General features: G+C 54.9%; 1 protein-coding gene across 1 annotated transcript in view; it reads left to right on the top strand.

Annotated features, from left to right (window-relative positions):
• Nucleotides 1–16,947: 16,947 nt before the first annotated feature.
• SORCS3 (sortilin related VPS10 domain containing receptor 3) overlaps nt 16,948–18,305 on the top strand; it is a 694,652-nt gene continuing 693,294 nt past the window's right edge. The window contains exon 1 of the mRNA XM_077258082.1: nt 16,948–18,116. Within this exon, the coding sequence (XP_077114197.1) occupies nt 17,448–18,116 (669 nt within the window). The 5' untranslated portion in view covers nt 16,948–17,447. The remainder of the gene's footprint in view (nt 18,117–18,305) is intronic.

Raw genomic sequence — 18,305 nt, 5'->3', positions numbered from 1 at the left:
AAAAATTAGCGATGAAAAGACGGTAAAAATTAGCAAAACCCAAGAACTTCTTAAGACTCTTAACAGACGTGGGCTGAGTCCAGTCATGAATAGCCTGGACCTTGACTGGATCCATCTCCACAGTAGAAGGAGAAAAAATAAAACCCAAAAAGGAAACCTTGTGTACTCCGAAGAGGCATTTTGAGCCCTTCACAAATAAAGCATTAACACGCAGGACCTGAAACACCATCCTGACCTGCTTCACATGGGACTCCCAATCATCAGAAAAGACCAAAATGTCATCCAGATAAACAATCATAAATGTATCCAGATATTCTCGGAAGATGTCATGCATGAAGGACTGAAACACAGAAGGAGCATTAGAGAGTCCAAAAGGCATCACCAATTACTCAAAATGGCCTTCGGGCGTATTAAATGCTGTTTTCCATTCATCTCCCTGCTTAATGCGCACAAGGTTATACGCACCACGGAGATCTATCTTGGTGAACCAACTGGCACCCTTAATCCGAGCAAACAAATCAGACAATAGTGGCAAAGGATACTGAAATTTGACTGTGATTTTATTCAGAAGACGATAATCTATACAAGGTCTCAAAGACCCGTCCTTCTTGGCCACAAAAAAAAATCCTGCACCAAGAGGGGATGAGGATGGACGAATATGTCCCTTCTCCAAAGACTCCTTTATATAACTCCGCATCGCGGCATGCTCTGGTATAGACAAATTAAAAAGTCGTCCCTTAGGGAATTTACTACCAGGAATTAAATTAATAGCACAGTCACAATCCCTATGAGGGGGCAGGGCACTGGACCTGGGCTCATCAAATACATCCTGATAGTCAGACAAAAACTCAGGGACGTCAGAAGGAGTGGAAGAAGCAATAGACACCAACGGAGTATCGCCATGAATTCCCTGACAACCCCAACTTGACAGTGACATAGCTTTCCAATCTAAAACTGGATTATGAGCCTGCAGCCATGGCAGACCCAAAACGACAACATCATGCAAATTATGCAGAACGAGAAAGCGAATCACCTCCTGATGTACGGGAGTCATGCACATTGTCATTTGCGTCCAATACTGAGGCTTATTCTCAGCCAATGGCGTAGCATCAATTCCCCTCAGAGGAATAGGAAATTCCAAAGGCTCCAGGACAAAACCACAGCGCCTGGCAAACGACAAATCCATCAGATTCAGGGCAGCACCCGAATCCACAAAAGCCATAACCGAGTAGGACGACAAAGAACAAATCAAAATAACAGACAAAATAAATTTAGGCTGTATAGTACCAATGGTGACAGGTTTAGTGATTTTTTTTAAGCGTTTAGAGCATGCTGAGATAACATGAGTAGAATCACCACAGTAAAAGCACAACCCATTTTGACGTCTATGACTTTGTCGCTCAATTCTGGTCAGAGTTCGGTCACATTGCATAGACTCAGGTCTCTGTTCCGAAAATACCGCCAAAGGATGAGCAGATTTGCGCTCCCGCAAACGCCGATCAACCTGAATGGCTAAAGCCATAGAATCACTTAGACTTGTAGGGGTGGAAAACCCCACCATAACATTCTTAATGGCTTCAGAAAGACCTTCTCTGAAATTTGCAGCCAGGGCACACTCATTCCATTGAGTAAGCACCGACCATTTCCGAAATTTTTGACAATACACCTCTGCGTCATCCTGACCTTGAGAGATAGCCAACAACGCTTTTTCTGCCTGATTCTCAAGATTAGGCTCCTCATAAAGTAGTCCAAGAGCCAGAAAAAATGCATCTACATTAAGCAATGCAGGATCTCCTGGCGCCAGAGAGAAAGCCCAATCCTGAGGGTCGCCACGCAACAAGGAGATAACAATCTTAACTTGCTGAGCGAAATTACCAGAGGAACGAGGTCTCAGAGATAGAAATAACTTACAATTATTCTTAAAATTCATAAACCTAGATCTATCTCCAGAAAACAACTCAGGAATGGGTATCTTTGGTTCTGACATAGGGCTATGAATAACAAAATCCTGAATACTTTGCACCCGTGCAGTAAGATGATCCACACTAGAATTCAAAGTCTGAATGTTTATGTCTGCAGCTGAGCTCAAAACCACCCAGAGTTCAAGGGGATGAAAGAAGCTAAACAGACTGCAGCAAAGGAAAAGCGGGAGAGAAAAAAAAAAATGTACTCAGGTCTTCTTTTTATCCCACTTCTGCGATGCATTAAACACTTTTAGGCCTGCTATACTGTTATGATCCTTAGTGGTTGAGGATCACAAATTACTCCAGCTAAGAAACTAAACATAGGACAAGCTCTAGGGAGGTGGCAAACTGGACTGACCGCAAATCTGAACCTATCCAAACACATTAGAGGTAGCCGGTGAACGTGCCTAAAATCCTAGACGTCTCGAGCCAGCCTGAGGAACTAACTACCCCTAGAGAGAAAGAAAGACCTCTCTTGCCTCCAGAGAAATAAACCCCAAAGATATAGAAGCCCCCAACAAATATTAACGGTGAGGTAAGAGGAAGGCACATACACAGGGGTGAAAACAGATTCAGCAAATGAGGCCCACTAATACTAGATAGCAGAAAATAGCAAAGGTGTCTATGCGGTCAGTAAAATACCCTTACAAAATATCCACACCGAGATTTCAAGAACTCCCACACCAACTAACGGTGTGGGGGGAGAAACTCAGTCCCCTAGAGCAACCAGCAAGCGAGAGAATCACATTTTAGCAAGCTGGACAAAAAAACATGATGAATGCTGATAACAAACAAAAACTTAGCTTGTCTTGGAGAGACTGGGAGAAAGGTAGTCACAAGGAATCTGAAGAGCTCTGAATACATTGATAGCAGGCAAGGAACTGAATATCCAGGAGAGCTAAATAGGAAACCAACCAAGGATAACGAACCAGCTGATGCAGCCAACCTGCAGAAAGACAACACTACACAGTACCGCTTGTGACCACTAGAGGGAGCCCAAAAATAGAGTTCACAACACTGGAGGCTGGACCTGCTCCCCCAGATGTCTCTGCTCCCCCTGCCATGCTGGGGGCTGGACCTGTTCCCCAGATGTCTGTGCTCCCCCTGCCATGCTGGAGGCTGGACCTGCTCCCCCAGATGTCTGTGCTCCCCCTGCCATGCTGGAGGCTGGACCTGCTCCCCCAGATGTCTCTGCTCCCCCTGCCATGCTGGGGGCTGGACCTGCTCCCCCAGATGTCTGTGATCCCCCTGCCATGCTGAAGGCTGGACCTGCTCCCCCAGATGTCTGTGCTCCCCCTGCCATGCTGGAGGCTGGACCTGCTCCCCCAGATGTCTCTGCTCCCCCTGCCATGCTGGAGGCTGGACCTGCTCCCCCAGATGTCTCTGCTCTCCCTGCCATGCTGGAGGCTTGACCTGCTCCCCCAGATGTCTGTGCTCCCCCTGCCATGCTGGAGGCTGGACCTGCTCCCCCAGATGTCTGTGCTCCCCCTGCCATGCTGGAGGCTGGACCTGCTCCCCCAGATGTCTGTGCTCCCCCTGCCATGCTGGAGGCTGGACCTGCTCCCCCAGATGTCTCTGCTCCCCCTGCCATGCTGGAGGCTGGACCTGCTCCCCCAGATGTCTGTGCTCCCCCTGCCATGCTGGAGGCTGGACCTGCTCCCCCAGATGTCTCTGCTCCCCCTGCCATGCTGGGGGCTGGACCTGCTCCCCCAGATGTCTCTGCTCCCCCTGCCATGCTGGAGGCTGGACCTGCTCCCCCAGATGTCTGTGCTCCCCCTGCCATGCTGAAGGCTGGACCTGCTCCCCCAGATGTCTCTGCTCCCCCTGCCATGCTGGAGGCTGGACCTGCTCCCCCAGATGTCTGTGCTCCCCCTGCCATGCTGGAGGCTGGACCTGCTCCCCCAGATGTCTCTGCTCCCCCTGCCATGCTGGAGGCTGGACCTGCTCCCCCAGATGTCTCTGCTCCCCCTGTCATGCTGGAGGCTGGACCTGCTCCCCCAGATGTCTCTGCTCCCCCTGCCATGCTGGAGGCTGGACCTGCTCCCCCAGATGTCTCTGCTCCCCCTGCCATGCTGAAGGCTGGACCTGCTCCCCCAGATGTCTGTGCTCCCCCTGCCATGCTGGAGGCTGGACCTGCTCCCCCAGATGTCTGTGCTCCCCCTGCCATGCTGGAGGCTGGACCTGCTCCCCCAGATGTCTGTGCTCCCCCTGCCATGCTGGAGGCTGGACCTGCTCCCCCAGATGTCTGTGTTCCCCTGCCATGCTGGAGGCTGGACCTGCTCCCCCAGATGTCTGTGCTCCCCCTGCCATGCTGGAGGCTGGATCTGCTCCCCCAGATGTCTCTGCTCCCCCTGCCATGCTGGAGGCTGGACCTGCTCCCCCAGATGTCTGTGCTCCCCCTGCCATGCTGGAGGCTGGACCTGCTCCCCCAGATGTCTGTGCTCCCCCTGCCATGCTGGAGACTGGACCTGCTCCCCCAGATGTCTCTGCTCCCCCTGCCATGCTGGGGGCTGGACGTGCTCCCCCAGATGTCTGTGCTCCCCCTGCCATGCTGGAGGCTGGACCTGCTCCCCCAGATGTTTGTGCTCCCCCTGCCATGCTGGAGGCTGGACCTGCTCCCCCAGATGTCCCTGCTCCCCCTGCCAAGCTGGAGGCTGGACCTGCTCCCCCAGATGTCTGTGCTCCCCCTGCCATGCTGGAGGCTGGACCTGCTCCCCCAGATGTCTGTGCTCCCCCTGCCATGCTGGAGGCTGGACCTGCTCCCCCAGATGTCTGTGCTCCCCCTGCCATGCTGGAGACTGGACCTGCTCCCCCAGATGTCTCTGCTCCCCCTGCCATGCTGGGGGCTGGACGTGCTCCCACAGATGTTTGTGCTCCCCTGACATGCTGGAGGCTGGACCTGCTCCCCCAGATGTTTGTGCTCCCCTGACATGCTGGAGGCTGGACCTGCTCCCCCAGATGTCCCTGCTCCCCCTGCCAAGCTGGAGGCTGGACCTGCTCCCCCAGATGTCTGTGCTCCCCCTGCCATGCTGGAGGCTGGACCTGCTCCCCCAGATGTTTGTGCTCCCCTGACATGCTGGAGGCTGGACCTGCTCCCCCAGATGTCCCTGCTCCCCCTGCCAAGCTGGAGGCTGGACCTGCTCCCCCAGATGTCTGTGCTCCCCCTGCCATGCTGAAGGCTGGACCTGCTCCCCCAGATGTCCCTGCTCCCCCTGCCATGCTGGAGGCTGGACCTGCTCCCCCAGATGTCTGTGCTCCCCCTGCCATGCTGGAGGCTGGACCTGCTCCCCCAGATGTCTGTGCTCCCCCTGCCATGCTGAAGGCTGGACCTGCTCCCCCAGATGTCCCTGCTCCCCCTGCCATGCTGGAGGCTGGACCTGCTCCCCCAGATGTCTCTGCTCCCCCTGCCACGCTGGAGGCTGGACCTGCTCCCCCAGATGTCTCTGCTCCCCTGCCATGCTGGAGGCTGGACCTGCTCCCCCAGATGTCTGTGCTCCCCCTGCCATGCTGGAGGCTGGACCTGCTCCCCCAGATGTCTGTGCTCCCCCTGCCATGCTGGGGGCTGGACCTGCTCCCCCACATGTCTGTGCTCCCCCTGCCATGCTGGAGGCTGGACCTGCTCCCCCAGATGTCTGTGCTCCCCCTGCCACGCTGGAGGCTGGACCTGCTCCCCCAGATGTCTGTGCTCCCCCTGCCATGCTGGAGGCTGGACCTGCTCCCCCAGATGTCTGTGCTCCCCCTGCCACGCTGGAGGCTGGACCTGCTCCCCCAGATGTCTGTGCTCCCCCTGCCATGCTGGAGGCTGGACCTGCTCCCCCAGATGTCTGTGCTCCCCCTGCCATGCTGGAGGCTGGACCTGCTCCCCCAGATGTCTCTGCTCCCCCTGCCATGCTGGAGGCTGGACCTGCTCCCCCAGATGTCTCTGCTCCCCCTGCCATGCTGGAGGCTGGACCTGCTCCCCCAGATGTCTCTGCTCCCCCTGCCATGCTGGAGGCTGGACCTGCTCCCCCAGATGTTTGTGCTCCCTCTGCCATGCTGGAGGCTGGACCTGCTCCCCCAGATGTCTGTGCTCCCCCTGCCATGCTGGAGGTGGGACCTGCTCCCCCAGATGTCTCTGCTCCCCCTGCCATGCTGGAGGCTGGACCTGCTCCCCCAGATGTTTGTGCTCCCTCTGCCATGCTGGAGGCTGGACCTGCTCCCCCAGATGTCTGTGCTCCCCCTGCCATGCTGGAGGTGGGACCTGCTCCCCCAGATGTCTCTGCTCCCCCTGCCATGCTGGAGGCTGGACCTGCTCCCCCAGATGTCTCTGCTCCCCCTGCCATGCTGGAGGCTGGACCTGCTCCCCCAGATGTTTGTGCTCCCTCTGCCATGCTGGAGGCTGGACCTGCTCCCCCAGATGTCTGTGCTCCCCCTGCCATGCTGGAGGTGGGACCTGCTCCCCCAGATGTCTGTGCTCCCCCTGCCATGCTGGAGGCTGGACCTGCTCCCCCAGATGTCTGTGCTCCCCCTGCCATGCTGGAGGCTGGACCTGCTCCCCCAGATGTCTGTGCTCCCCCTGCCATGCTGGGGGCTGGACCTGCTCCCCCAGATGTCTCTGCTCCCCCTGCCATGCTGGAGGCTGGACCTGCTCCCCCAGATGTCTGTGCTCCCCCTGCCATGCTGGAGGCTGGACCTGCTCCCCCAGATGTCTGTGCTCCCCCTGCCATGCTGGGGGCTGGACCTGCTCCCCCAGATGTCTCTGCTCCCCCTGCCATGCTGGGGGCTGGACCTGCTCCCCCAGATGTCTGTGCTCCCCCTGCCATGCTGGAGGCTGGACCTGCTCCCCCAGATGTTTGTGCTCCCCCTGCCACGCTGGAGGCTGGACCTGCTCCCCCAGATGTCTGTGCTCCCCCTGCCATGCTGGAGGCTGGACCTGCTCCCCCAGATGTCTGTGCTCCCCCTGCCATGCTGGAGGCTGGACCTGCTCCCCCAGATGTCTCTGCTCCCCCTGCCATGCTGGAGGCTGGACCTGCTCCCCCAGATGTCTCTGCTCCCCCTGCCATGCTGGAGGCTGGACCTGCTCCCCCAGATGTTTGTGCTCCCTCTGCCATGCTGGAGGCTGGACCTGCTCCCCCAGATGTCTGTGCTCCCCCTGCCATGCTGGAGGTGGGACCTGCTCCCCCAGATGTCTCTGCTCCCCCTGCCATGCTGGAGGCTGGACCTGCTCCCCCAGATGTCTCTGCTCCCCCTGCCATGCTGGAGGCTGGACCTGCTCCCCCAGATGTTTGTGCTCCCTCTGCCATGCTGGAGGCTGGACCTGCTCCCCCAGATGTCTGTGCTCCCCCTGCCATGCTGGAGGTGGGACCTGCTCCCCCAGATGTCTGTGCTCCCCCTGCCATGCTGGAGGCTGGACCTGCTCCCCCAGATGTCTCTGCTCCCCCTGCCATGCTGGAGGCTGGACCTGCTCCCCCAGATGTCTGTGCTCCCCCTGCCATGCTGGAGGCTGGACCTGCTCCCCCAGATGTCTGTGCTCCCCCTGCCATGCTGGGGGCTGGACCTGCTCCCCCAGATGTCTCTGCTCCCCCTTCCATGCTGGGGGCTGGACCTGCTCCCCCAGATGTCTGTGCTCCCCCTGCCATGCTGGAGGCTGGACCTGCTCCCCCAGATGTTTGTGATCCCCCTGCCATGCTGGAGGCTGGACCTGCTCCCCCAGATGTCTGTGCTCCCCCTGCCATGCTGGAGGTGGGACCTGCTCCCCCAGATGTCTGTGCTCCCCCTGCCATGCTGGAGGCTGGACCTGCTCCCCCAGATGTCTGTGCTCCCCCTGCCATGCTGGAGGCTGGACCTGCTCCCCCAGATGTCTGTGCTTCCCCTGCCATGCTGGAGGCTGGACCTGCTCCCCCAGATGTCTGTGCTCCCCCTGCCAAGCTGGAGGCTGGACCTGCTCCCCCAGATGTCTCTGCTCCCCCTGCCATGCTGGAGGCTGGACCTGCTCCCCCAGATGTCTCTGCTCCCCCTGCCATGCTGGGGGCTGGACCTGCTCCCCCAGATGTCTCTGCTCCCCCTGCCATGCTGGAGGCTGGACCTGCTCCCCAGATGTCTCTGCTCCCCCTGCCATCCTGGAGGCTGGACCTGCTCCCCCAGATGTCTGTGCTCCCCCTGCCATGCTGGAGGCTGGACCTGCTCCCCCAGATGTCTGTGCTCCCCCTGCCATGCTGGGGGCTGGACCTGCTCCCCCAGATGTCTCTGCTCCCCCTGCCATGCTGGAGGCTGGACCTGCTCCCCCAGATGTCTCTGCTCCCCCTGACATGCTGGAGGCTGGACCTGCTCCCCCAGATGTCTGTGCTCCCCCTGCCATGCTGGAGGCTGGACCTGCTCCCCCAGATGTCTCTGCTCCCCCTGCCATGCTGGAGGCTGGACCTGCTCCCCCAGATGTCTCTGCTCCCCCTGCCATGCTGGAGGCTGGACCTGCTCCCCCAGATGTCTGTGCTCCCCCTGCCATGCTGGAGGCTGGACCTGCTCCCCCAGATGTCTCTGCTCCCCCTGCCATGCTGGAGGCTGGACCTGCTCCCCCAGATGTCTCTGCTCCCCCTGACATGCTGGGGGCTGGACCTGCTGTTAGCCGGAGTATTACCACAGCAGCGCGTGTTACTTCATATAAGCAGCAGAATCCAACGTAAGGCAAACTGTGTTTAATATATGCAGCTTGAACTGGAACAAAATAAGAAAGCTTTGACAGTAACTACCGATATAATCTAGTCCATGTAACACATGTCTCTCTGTGAAGGAAACAGCAGCAGACTGATGCAATCAGTGAGTGTCCTCAGACCTTTTTTTTTTTTTTTAACAAACTTTAACAATCACAGCATAGCTGACAAATGAACACTCATAGACATTCAATGCAGACTACAACAGGAATGGAGTTGTTGCATTTAAACTTATTCCAACACCCCCACTCAACAACTGCTTATCCTGTTAGTCCCATTGCAGTTCTGAATTCTTCAAACTTGGCTCTTGACAATGGCTTTGTCAAAACATCTGCTAACATCTTGTCAGATTCACAGTAAACAAACTTTAGAACTTCACGCTCTACTAAGTCACGCAAGTGATGATGTTTAACATCAATGTGCTTTGTTCTTGCACTTATCCTTTCACTGCTGGCGAGCTTGATACATCCTTGGTTGTCCTCATAGATAACAGTTGGTTCAGCTAGTGGTTTGCCGAATTCTTCCAAAAGTTGCTTCAACCAAATTAACTCTTGACTTGCATGAGCAGCTGATGTATATTCTGCTTCTGTAGAAGACAATGCAACTGACACTTGTTTTCTACTCGACCATGAGATTGAAGTGTGTCCTAACTTGAACAAGTAACCACTTGTTGATCTTCGATCACTTGAGTCTCCAGCCCAATCTGCATCTACATATCCTCTGAGAATTAGATCTCCTGATGCAGAAATCTTTAGACTTAACTCTTGGGTTGCCTTAAGATACTGAAGAAGTCTCTTAATTGCATTCCAATCTCTTTGGCGTGGCTTGCTTACACGTCGGCAGAGAATTCCCACTGTGGCTGAGATATCTGGACGGGTTGTGGTTGCTATGTATAGAAGTGCCCCCACTGCTTGTCTGTAACTGTCATTTGTGGGTAGCAGATCTTCTTCTCCTTCCAATTTTAGGTAAGATGGATCCATTGGAGTTAATATGCCTTTGGCTTCTGACATTCCAAACTGGTTTAGAACTGTGGAGATTTTAGAATTTTGATTAAGAAGAAAACTTCCATCTTCCTCTCTCTGGATTTGGATTCCCAAATAGTATGTCACATCTCCAAGATCCTTGGTCTCGAAATGCTTGTTCAGAATTTGACCTAGTTTTGAAATTTCTCTCTCTTCTTGATGCGCTATTATTACATCATCCACATATAGAATAACATACATCCAATCTTGTGATACACTTTTTGTATACAAACATGGATCCGCTTGAGACCTTTTAAATCCTTCGTCGATTAACACTTTGTTCATCTTAGTGTTCCATGCTCTTGCTGATTGCTTAAGGCCATAGAGAGATTTTTGCATTCTGCAAACAAGGTTCTCTTTACCCCTTTTAACATAGCCTTCTGGTTGAGTCATGTACAGCTCTTCTTCAATGTCTCCATGTAGAAAGGCTGTTTTGATGTCAAAATGTCTTACTTTCATCTGCTGAACAGCAGCTATGGATAATAAAGTTCTGAATGTAGTTTGCTTGGCAACTGGAGCAAAAGTAGCATCATAATCTTCACCATATTTTTGTGAATATCCTTTTGCGACCAATCTTGCTTTAAAACGGTGAATATTACCTTCGGAGTCATATTTGTTCTTAAAGACCCACTTACATCCAATTGCTTTCTTGCCTTGAGGTAGCTCTGTGAGCTCCCATGTTTTGAGCTTATGAAGGGATTCCATTTCTTCATCAGCAGCTTTTATCCATTTTTGCTTCTTATGAATAGGCAGTTTTTGCATTTCCTGCCATGACTGTGGCTCTTCTTCTGGAATTGATCTGACCATATAAGAAAGGCGTTTAGCTGGAATTCCTTTATTTGATCTTTCTGATCTTCTGATCTCCTGAGGTTGGCTTGGTTCTTCTGTTTCTTTTTCAGTACTTTCAGAGCATATCCAGACTTCAGTATTTTCTTTGAGATTCTCTTCAATGTCTGGAATCACTGACTGAAATTCTTGTTCCTTAGGTTGAATTATTTGCGTAACCTCATGAAATTTGAGCGATACTGAGTTTTCATCAATCACTACATCTCTGCTGATTGTTACTGTGTTGGTCTGTGGATGCAGGATTCTGTATCCTTTCTGAGTTTCACTGTACCCCACAAGAACTCCTTCCTTTGCATGAGATTCCCACTTAGAACGTTTTTCTTTGGGAACATGCACAAAAGTTTTGCTTCCGAATATCCTGAGATGCTTCAGGTTGGGCTTCTCACAGTTCCATAGCTCATATGGAGTTTTACTTGTAGCTTTACTTGGCAGTCGATTTTGAAGATAGGTAGCAGTCATGATGGCTTCTCCCCAATATGTTGTAGGTAGGTTTCCATCAAATAGCATACTTCTTCCACTTTCACAAAGAGTTCGGTTCTTTCTCTCTGCTGTGCCATTCTGCTCTGGGTTGTATGGAACGGTTGTCTGGAACACGATTCCATTCTTTTTCAGGATGGTTTGCACTTTACCACTTGTATATTCAGTTCCATTATCTGCTCGCAGTACCTTTGGTATTCTTCCAAATTTGTTAAGAACTGCAGCAAGATATTCTTCAAGTTTCTGTGGAACTTCATCTTTACTTTGAAGTAGGTAAGTAACAGTATATCTGGAATAATCATCAATGAATGTGAGAAAATATCTCTTCTTGCTGGGAGTAAGAACACTCATTGGACCACACACATCTGTATGTATCAAATCCAGTATCTGTGCAGATTTAGTAGTGCTTACTTTAGGAAACGATTTTCTGGACATTTTCCCTTTTAGGCAACTTGTGCACTTCATTGTTTGATTACACTGGTTGATTGCAATACCATTTGCAAGTTGAGCTAGTTTCTTTACTGCTTCTGGATCTCTGTGGCCTAGGCGTCTGTGCCACACATGAATACAGTCCTTATGAAAATCTTGTCTAGCACTGTAAACAGTTTCATTGCATTTCAGCTGATAAAGTTCATCTTTGATTTTTCCTTCGGCAAGGGTATGACCCTTCTTTGAAATGATGCATCTGTCATCCTTAAATGTAACTATATTTCCTTGTTGTGCAAGCTTCTTTACAGATAAAAGGTTACTTTCAAGTTTGGGAACATACAGCACGTCTTTAACTGGGATTTTTCTGACTTGTGCTGAGGATTGAACTTGACAATGGAAATAACCATCTCCTATTCCTTCTGATGTCATATAGTGACCATTAGCTAAAATTACCTTTTCAGACTTGCTTTCATCTAGATTAATGAAGAAATCCTTATCACGTGTCATGTGAGCAGTCGCTCCAGAGTCAATACACCAAACATGGTTTGCATATGGGCTTGTGCTGACCCCAAATGCAGTCGCAATACATGCATCTTCCTTCTTTACAGCTGTTTTAACCTTTTGATGACTGTCCTGCTTTTTAAACTGATTCATTCTTGCTTTCCACACTCTGCAGTCTGCTTTAAGGTGACCAGGCTTTTTACAGACAAAACATTCACGAGTTTCCTTTAAATGACTCTGAGCTTTAGAAAAGTACTGTGTCTTTAATGCTGTTTCTGCTTTGCATATATTATTGCTAATAGTCTCTGACTTTCTCTTGTATTCATCTGCAAGTTTCCCTTTCACATATTCTAGTGTGAGTTCATCATCTGGTCTGGCATCTAATGCAGTCACAAGCGTGTCATAACTTTCTGGAAGACCACTTAATAGTAATGCAGCAACATGAAAATCTTTAATTTCTTCACCAATACCCCTTAGGCGCTCCACAATCTCTAGGGTGTTTCTGATATAGTCCTGCATATGCTGGCCATCACTTAATTTAGACTGATACAGCTTTCTCATAAGATATAGCTTATTGCTGAGATTTGACCTTTCATGCACTTTCTGTAATTCTTCCCACATTTTCTTTGCAGTATCACATTTGCATACATGTACAATCTGGTTATCATCTATGCTGAGGGAAATAGTGCTTTGTGCTTTCTGATCAGTCTCTAGCCAATCACCCGGTACTGGGTCAGGCACAGGCTGTTCAATACATTTCCATGTACCCTCTCTTATAAGTAACATCTTTACCTTGAATTTCCAGGAGCTGTAATTGTGATTTGTGAGACTTGGCACTGTGTACTTCACTGCATTCCTTTCTGTAGACATTCTTGTCTCTTGTACCTCTTTTTTTTTTGTTTGTTACTGGCCCTTTAAGCTGCGCTGTCCGGTGCTCTGTACACTGCGGTACCTTTGCGTTCCGGTGTCCTTGTATTCCGGGGGTTCCTCTGTGCTGTCTGCGCTTGGCTCGCTGCTTATTCCGGTGACTGGGCTTTTTACCATTTACTTTCCGGTGGCTGGGCCCATAACCTGTTAGCCGGAGTATTACCACAGCAGCGCGTGTTACTTCATATAAGCAGCAGAATCCAACGTAAGGCAAACTGTGTTTAATATATGCAGCTTGAACTGGAACAAAATAAGAAAGCTTTGACAGTAACTACCGATATAATCTAGTCCATGTAACACATGTCTCTCTGTGAAGGAAACAGCAGCAGACTGATGCAATCAGTGAGTGTCCTCAGACCTTTTTTTTTTTTTTTTAACAAACTTTAACAATCACAGCATAGCTGACAAATGAACACTCATAGACATTCAATGCAGACTACAACAGGAATGGAGTTGTTGCATTTAAACTTATTCCAACACCTGCTCCCCCAGATGTCTCTGCTCCCCCTGCCATGCTGGAGGCTGGACCTGCTCCCCCAGATGTCTCTGCTCCCCCTGCCATGCTGGAGGCTGGACCTGCTCCCCCAGATGTCTGTGCTCCCCCTGCCATGTTGGAGGCTGGACCTGCTCCCCCAGATGTCTCTGCTCCCCCTGCCATGCTGGAGGCTGGACCTGCTCCCCCAGATGTCTCTGCTCCCCCTGACATGCTGGAGGCTGGACCTGCTCCCCCAGATGTCTCTGCTCCCCCTGCCATCCTGGAGGCTGGACCTGCTCCCCCAGATGTCTGTGCTCCCCCTGCCATGCTGGGGGCTGGACCTGCTCCCCCAGATGTCTGTGTTCCCCTGCCATGCTGGAGGCTGGACCTGCTCCCCCAGATGTCTGTGCTCCCCCTGCCATGCTGGAGGCTGGACCTGCTCCCCCAGATGTCTGTGCTCCCCCTGCCATGTTGGAGGCTGGACCTGCTCCCCCAGATGTCTCTGCTCCCCCTGACATGCTGGGGGCTGGACCTGCTCCCCCAGATGTCTGTGCTCCCCTGCCATCCTGGAGGCTGGACCTGCTCCCCCAGATGTCTGTGTTCCCCTGCCATGCTGGAGGCTGGACCTGCTCCCCCAGATGTCTGTGCTCCCCCTGCCATGTTGGAGGCTGGACCTGCTCCCCCAGATGTCTCTGCTCCCCCTGACATGCTGGGGGCTGGACCTGCTCCCCCAGATGTCTGTGCTCCCCTGCCATCCTGGAGGCTGGACCTGCTCCCCCAGATGTCTTTGCTCCCCCTGCCATGCTGGAGGCTGGACCTGCTCCCCCAGATGTCTCTGCTCCCCCTGCCATGCTGGAGGCTGGACCTGCTCCCCCAGATGTCTCTGCTCCCCCTGCCATGCTCGAGGCTGGACCTGCTCCCCCAGATGTCTCTGCTCCCCCTGCCATGCTGGAGGCTGGACCTGCTCCCCCAGATGTCTGTGCTCCCCCTGCCATGCTGGAGGCTGGACCTGCTCCCCCAGATGTCTCTGCTCCCCCTGCCATGCTGGAGGCTGGACCTGCTCCCCCAGATGTCTCTGCTCCCCCTGCCACGCTGGAGGCTGGACCTGCTCCCCCAGATGTCTCTGCTCCCCCTGCCATGCTGGAGGCTGGACCTGCTCCCCCAGATGTCTCTGCTCCCCCTGCCATCCTGGAGGCTGGACCTGCTCCCCCAGATGTCTCTGCTCCCCCTGCCATGCTGGAGGCTGGACCTGCTCCCCCAGAGGTCTCTGCTCCCCCTGACATGCTGGAGGCTGGACCTGCTCCCCCAGATGTCTGTGCTCCCCCTGACATGCTGGAGGCTGGACCTGCTCCCCCAGATGTCTGTGCTCCCCCTGCCATGCTGGAGGCTGGACCTGCTCCCCCAGATGTCTCTGCTCCCCCTGCCATGTTGGAGGCTGGACCTGCTCCCCCAGATGTCTGTGCTCCCCCTGCCATGCTGGAGGCTGGACCTGCTCCCCCAGATGTCTCTGCTCCCCCTGCCATGCTGGGGGCTGGACCTGCTCCCCCAGATGTCTCTGCTCCCCCTGCCATGCTGGAGGCTGGACCTGCTCCCCCAGATGTCTCTGCTCCCCCTGCCATGCTGGAGGCTGGACCTGCTCCCCCAGATGTCTGTGCTCCCCCTGCCATGCTGGAGGCTGGACCTGCTCCCCCAGATGTCTCTGCTCCCCCTGCCATGCTGGAGGCTGGACCTGCTCCCCCAGATGTCTCTGCTCCCCCTGACATGCTGGGGGCTGGACCTGCTCCCCCAGATGTCTCTGCTCCCCCTGCCATGCTGGAGGCTGGACCTGCTCCCCCAGATGTCTCTGCTCCCCCTGCCATGCTGGAGGCTGGACCTGCTCCCCCAGATGTCTGTGCTCCCCCTGCCATGTTGGAGGCTGGACCTGCTCCCCCAGATGTCTCTGCTCCCCCTGCCATGCTGGAGGCTGGACCTGCTCCCCCAGATGTCTCTGCTCCCCCTGACATGCTGGAGGCTGGACCTGCTCCCCCAGATGTCTCTGCTCCCCCTGCCATCCTGGAGGCTGGACCTGCTCCCCCAGATGTCTGTGCTCCCCCTGCCATGCTGGGGGCTGGACCTGCTCCCCCAGATGTCTGTGTTCCCCTGCCATGCTGGAGGCTGGACCTGCTCCCCCAGATGTCTGTGCTCCCCCTGCCATGTTGGAGGCTGGACCTGCTCCCCCAGATGTCTCTGCTCCCCCTGACATGCTGGGGGCTGGACCTGCTCCCCCAGATGTCTGTGCTCCCCTGCCATCCTGGAGGCTGGACCTGCTCCCCCAGATGTCTGTGTTCCCCTGCCATGCTGGAGGCTGGACCTGCTCCCCCAGATGTCTGTGCTCCCCCTGCCATGTTGGAGGCTGGACCTGCTCCCCCAGATGTCTCTGCTCCCCCTGACATCCTGGAGGCTGGACCTGCTCCCCCAGATGTCTTTGCTCCCCCTGCCATGCTGGAGGCTGGACCTGCTCCCCCAGATGTCTCTGCTCCCCCTGCCATGCTGGAGGCTGGACCTGCTCCCCCAGATGTCTCTGCTCCCCCTGCCATGCTCGAGGCTGGACCTGCTCCCCCAGATGTCTCTGCTCCCCCTGCCATGCTGGAGGCTGGACCTGCTCCCCCAGATGTCTGTGCTCCCCCTGCCATGCTGGAGGCTGGACCTGCTCCCCCAGATGTCTCTGCTCCCCCTGCCATGCTGGAGGCTGGACCTGCTCCCCCAGATGTCTCTGCTCCCCCTGCCACGCTGGAGGCTGGACCTGCTCCCCCAGATGTCTCTGCTCCCCCTGCCATGCTGGAGGCTGGACCTGCTCCCCCAGATGTCTCTGCTCCCCCTGCCATCCTGGAGGCTGGACCTGCTCCCCCAGATGTCTGTGCTCCCCCTGCCATGCTGGAGGCTGGACCTGCTCCCCCAGAGGTCTCTGCTCCCCCTGACATGCTGGAGGCTGGACCTGCTCCCCCAGATGTCTGTGCTCCCCCTGACATGCTGGAGGCTGGACCTGCTCCCCCAGATGTCTGTGCTCCCCCTGCCATGCTGGAGGCTGGACCTGCTCCCCCAGAGGTCTCTGCTCCCCCTGACATGCTGGAGGCTGGACCTGCTCCCCCAGATGTCTGTGCTCCCCCTGACATGCTGGAGGCTGGACCTGCTCCCCCAGATGTCTGTGCTCCCCCTGCCATGCTGGAGGCTGGACCTGCTCCCCCAGGTGTCTGTGCTCCCCCTGCCATGCTGGAGGCTGGACCTGCTCCCCCAGATGTCTCTGCTCCCCCTGCCATGTTGGAGGCTGGACCTGCTCCCCCATATGTCTGTGCTCCCCCTGCCATGCTGGAGGCTGGACCTGCTCCCCCAGATGTCTCTGCTCCCCCTGCCATGCTGGGGGCTGGACCTGCTCCCCCAGATGTCTCTGCTCCCCCTGCCATGCTGGAGGCTGGACCTGCTCCCCCAGATGTCTGTGCTCCCCCTGCCATGCTGGAGGCTGGACCTGCTCCCCCAGATGTCTGTGCTCCCCCTGCCATGCTGGAGGCTGGACCTGCTCCCCCAGATGTCTGTGCTCCCCCTGCCATGCTGGAGGCTGGACCTGCTCCCCCAGATGTCTCTGCTCCCCCTGCCATGCTGGGGGCTGGACCTGCTCCTCTGAGTCTTGCTCACAGTGATGACAGCAGCTAGTGAGGAGCAGCCTCGCACCTTCGTGCATCTGGCTGATCACATCCTCTCAGTGTATCTGTGGCGGCAGCTGCTGTCTGTGGGTGGGATGAGGAGCTGTCTGCAGCCTGCAGGACCCCCGCACAGAGCCCCCATTCAGCTCTCCGCACCAAGCCCTGGGAAGATGCTCTGATGAGACCCCGGTAAAGCCTCCGCGATCCGCCGCTGGAGATGCCGCTGGGTGTGAAGCTGCTCGGACTGACGGATGGCGGCTTCTGAATCTCCCTGACCGGCTCCATTGGGGGCTCCGGACTCCGGCTTCACTTCGGTTCCTCTCCATGTGGGGGCTCACTTCACTTCTCCACTTTTCGGCTGACATTCCCTTTCTTCCCAAGAACAACAGGCTGCAGCCATAGATGAGACTGAGCTGGGCAGAGACAGGGACCCCAGGACCATCATGATGGAGCTCCTCAGAAGATTGGCTCTGTGCTCCTCCAGCCTGGTGGGATTCTGCCTGTGGATCTATCTGCTCTGTGCCTCTTCCACCAGTGGGGACATCACTTGCAGACACTGTCACACCCGGATCCAGCAGAGGGACCATGGATTACTAAGGGGAGACATGGGGCACCCAAGGGTGGTCAGGGAAGTTCTCCAGAACTCAAGGGGAGATGATGAGGGAGAAAGGCAAGAAGTCCTCCAACCACAGGTTGTCAGTGGCAATGAGCCAGGAGACCTCAAACCAGGGTCTGACAACCAGGAGCCGACGTTACACCCCACCAGGAGAAGTAGCCCTGGCAGGAAAGACCCCAGAGCTGCTCATATTGGGGGTGAGAGCAAGGAAAGCAGAAGGTGGTGGACCAGGGTGAGGAGAGACCAATCTGGGGTCAGCAGACTTGGCAAGGAGATCCTGCTGCCTTCTGACCCCAGTGAGGAGGACCCTCTCACCAGCTTTCCTATGGAGGGGCAGAAGATCAGAAGATCTGATAGCAAAGGGTCCAAGGAAGATGGAAGGTTTAACCGAGCCCGGATGGAGGAGATGAGACTGAGCAGCACCAGCTTCCCCCTGACTGGAGACTCGGCTCATAACCAAGCCATGGTGCACTGGACTGGGGGGCACAACAGCAGTGTGAGTACCCTCCTCCATGCCACGCTTGTCATGCCAACATGCTGTAGAACCGAGATCCATCCATCCATCCATCCATCCATCCATCCATCCATCCATCCAATCCACAGATTCAGTCTTGTTACAATGTTGCAAGTTTCTCTCCTAAGCTTTATAGGGGTCATAACTGGGAATATATGGACTATGTGTATA

This window comes from Ranitomeya variabilis, chromosome 4 (assembly GCF_051348905.1).
Source record: "Ranitomeya variabilis isolate aRanVar5 chromosome 4, aRanVar5.hap1, whole genome shotgun sequence".
In the NCBI taxonomy this organism is placed as follows: domain Eukaryota; kingdom Metazoa; phylum Chordata; class Amphibia; order Anura; family Dendrobatidae; genus Ranitomeya; species Ranitomeya variabilis.
This window is presented reverse-complemented; position numbering and strand designations above follow the sequence as displayed.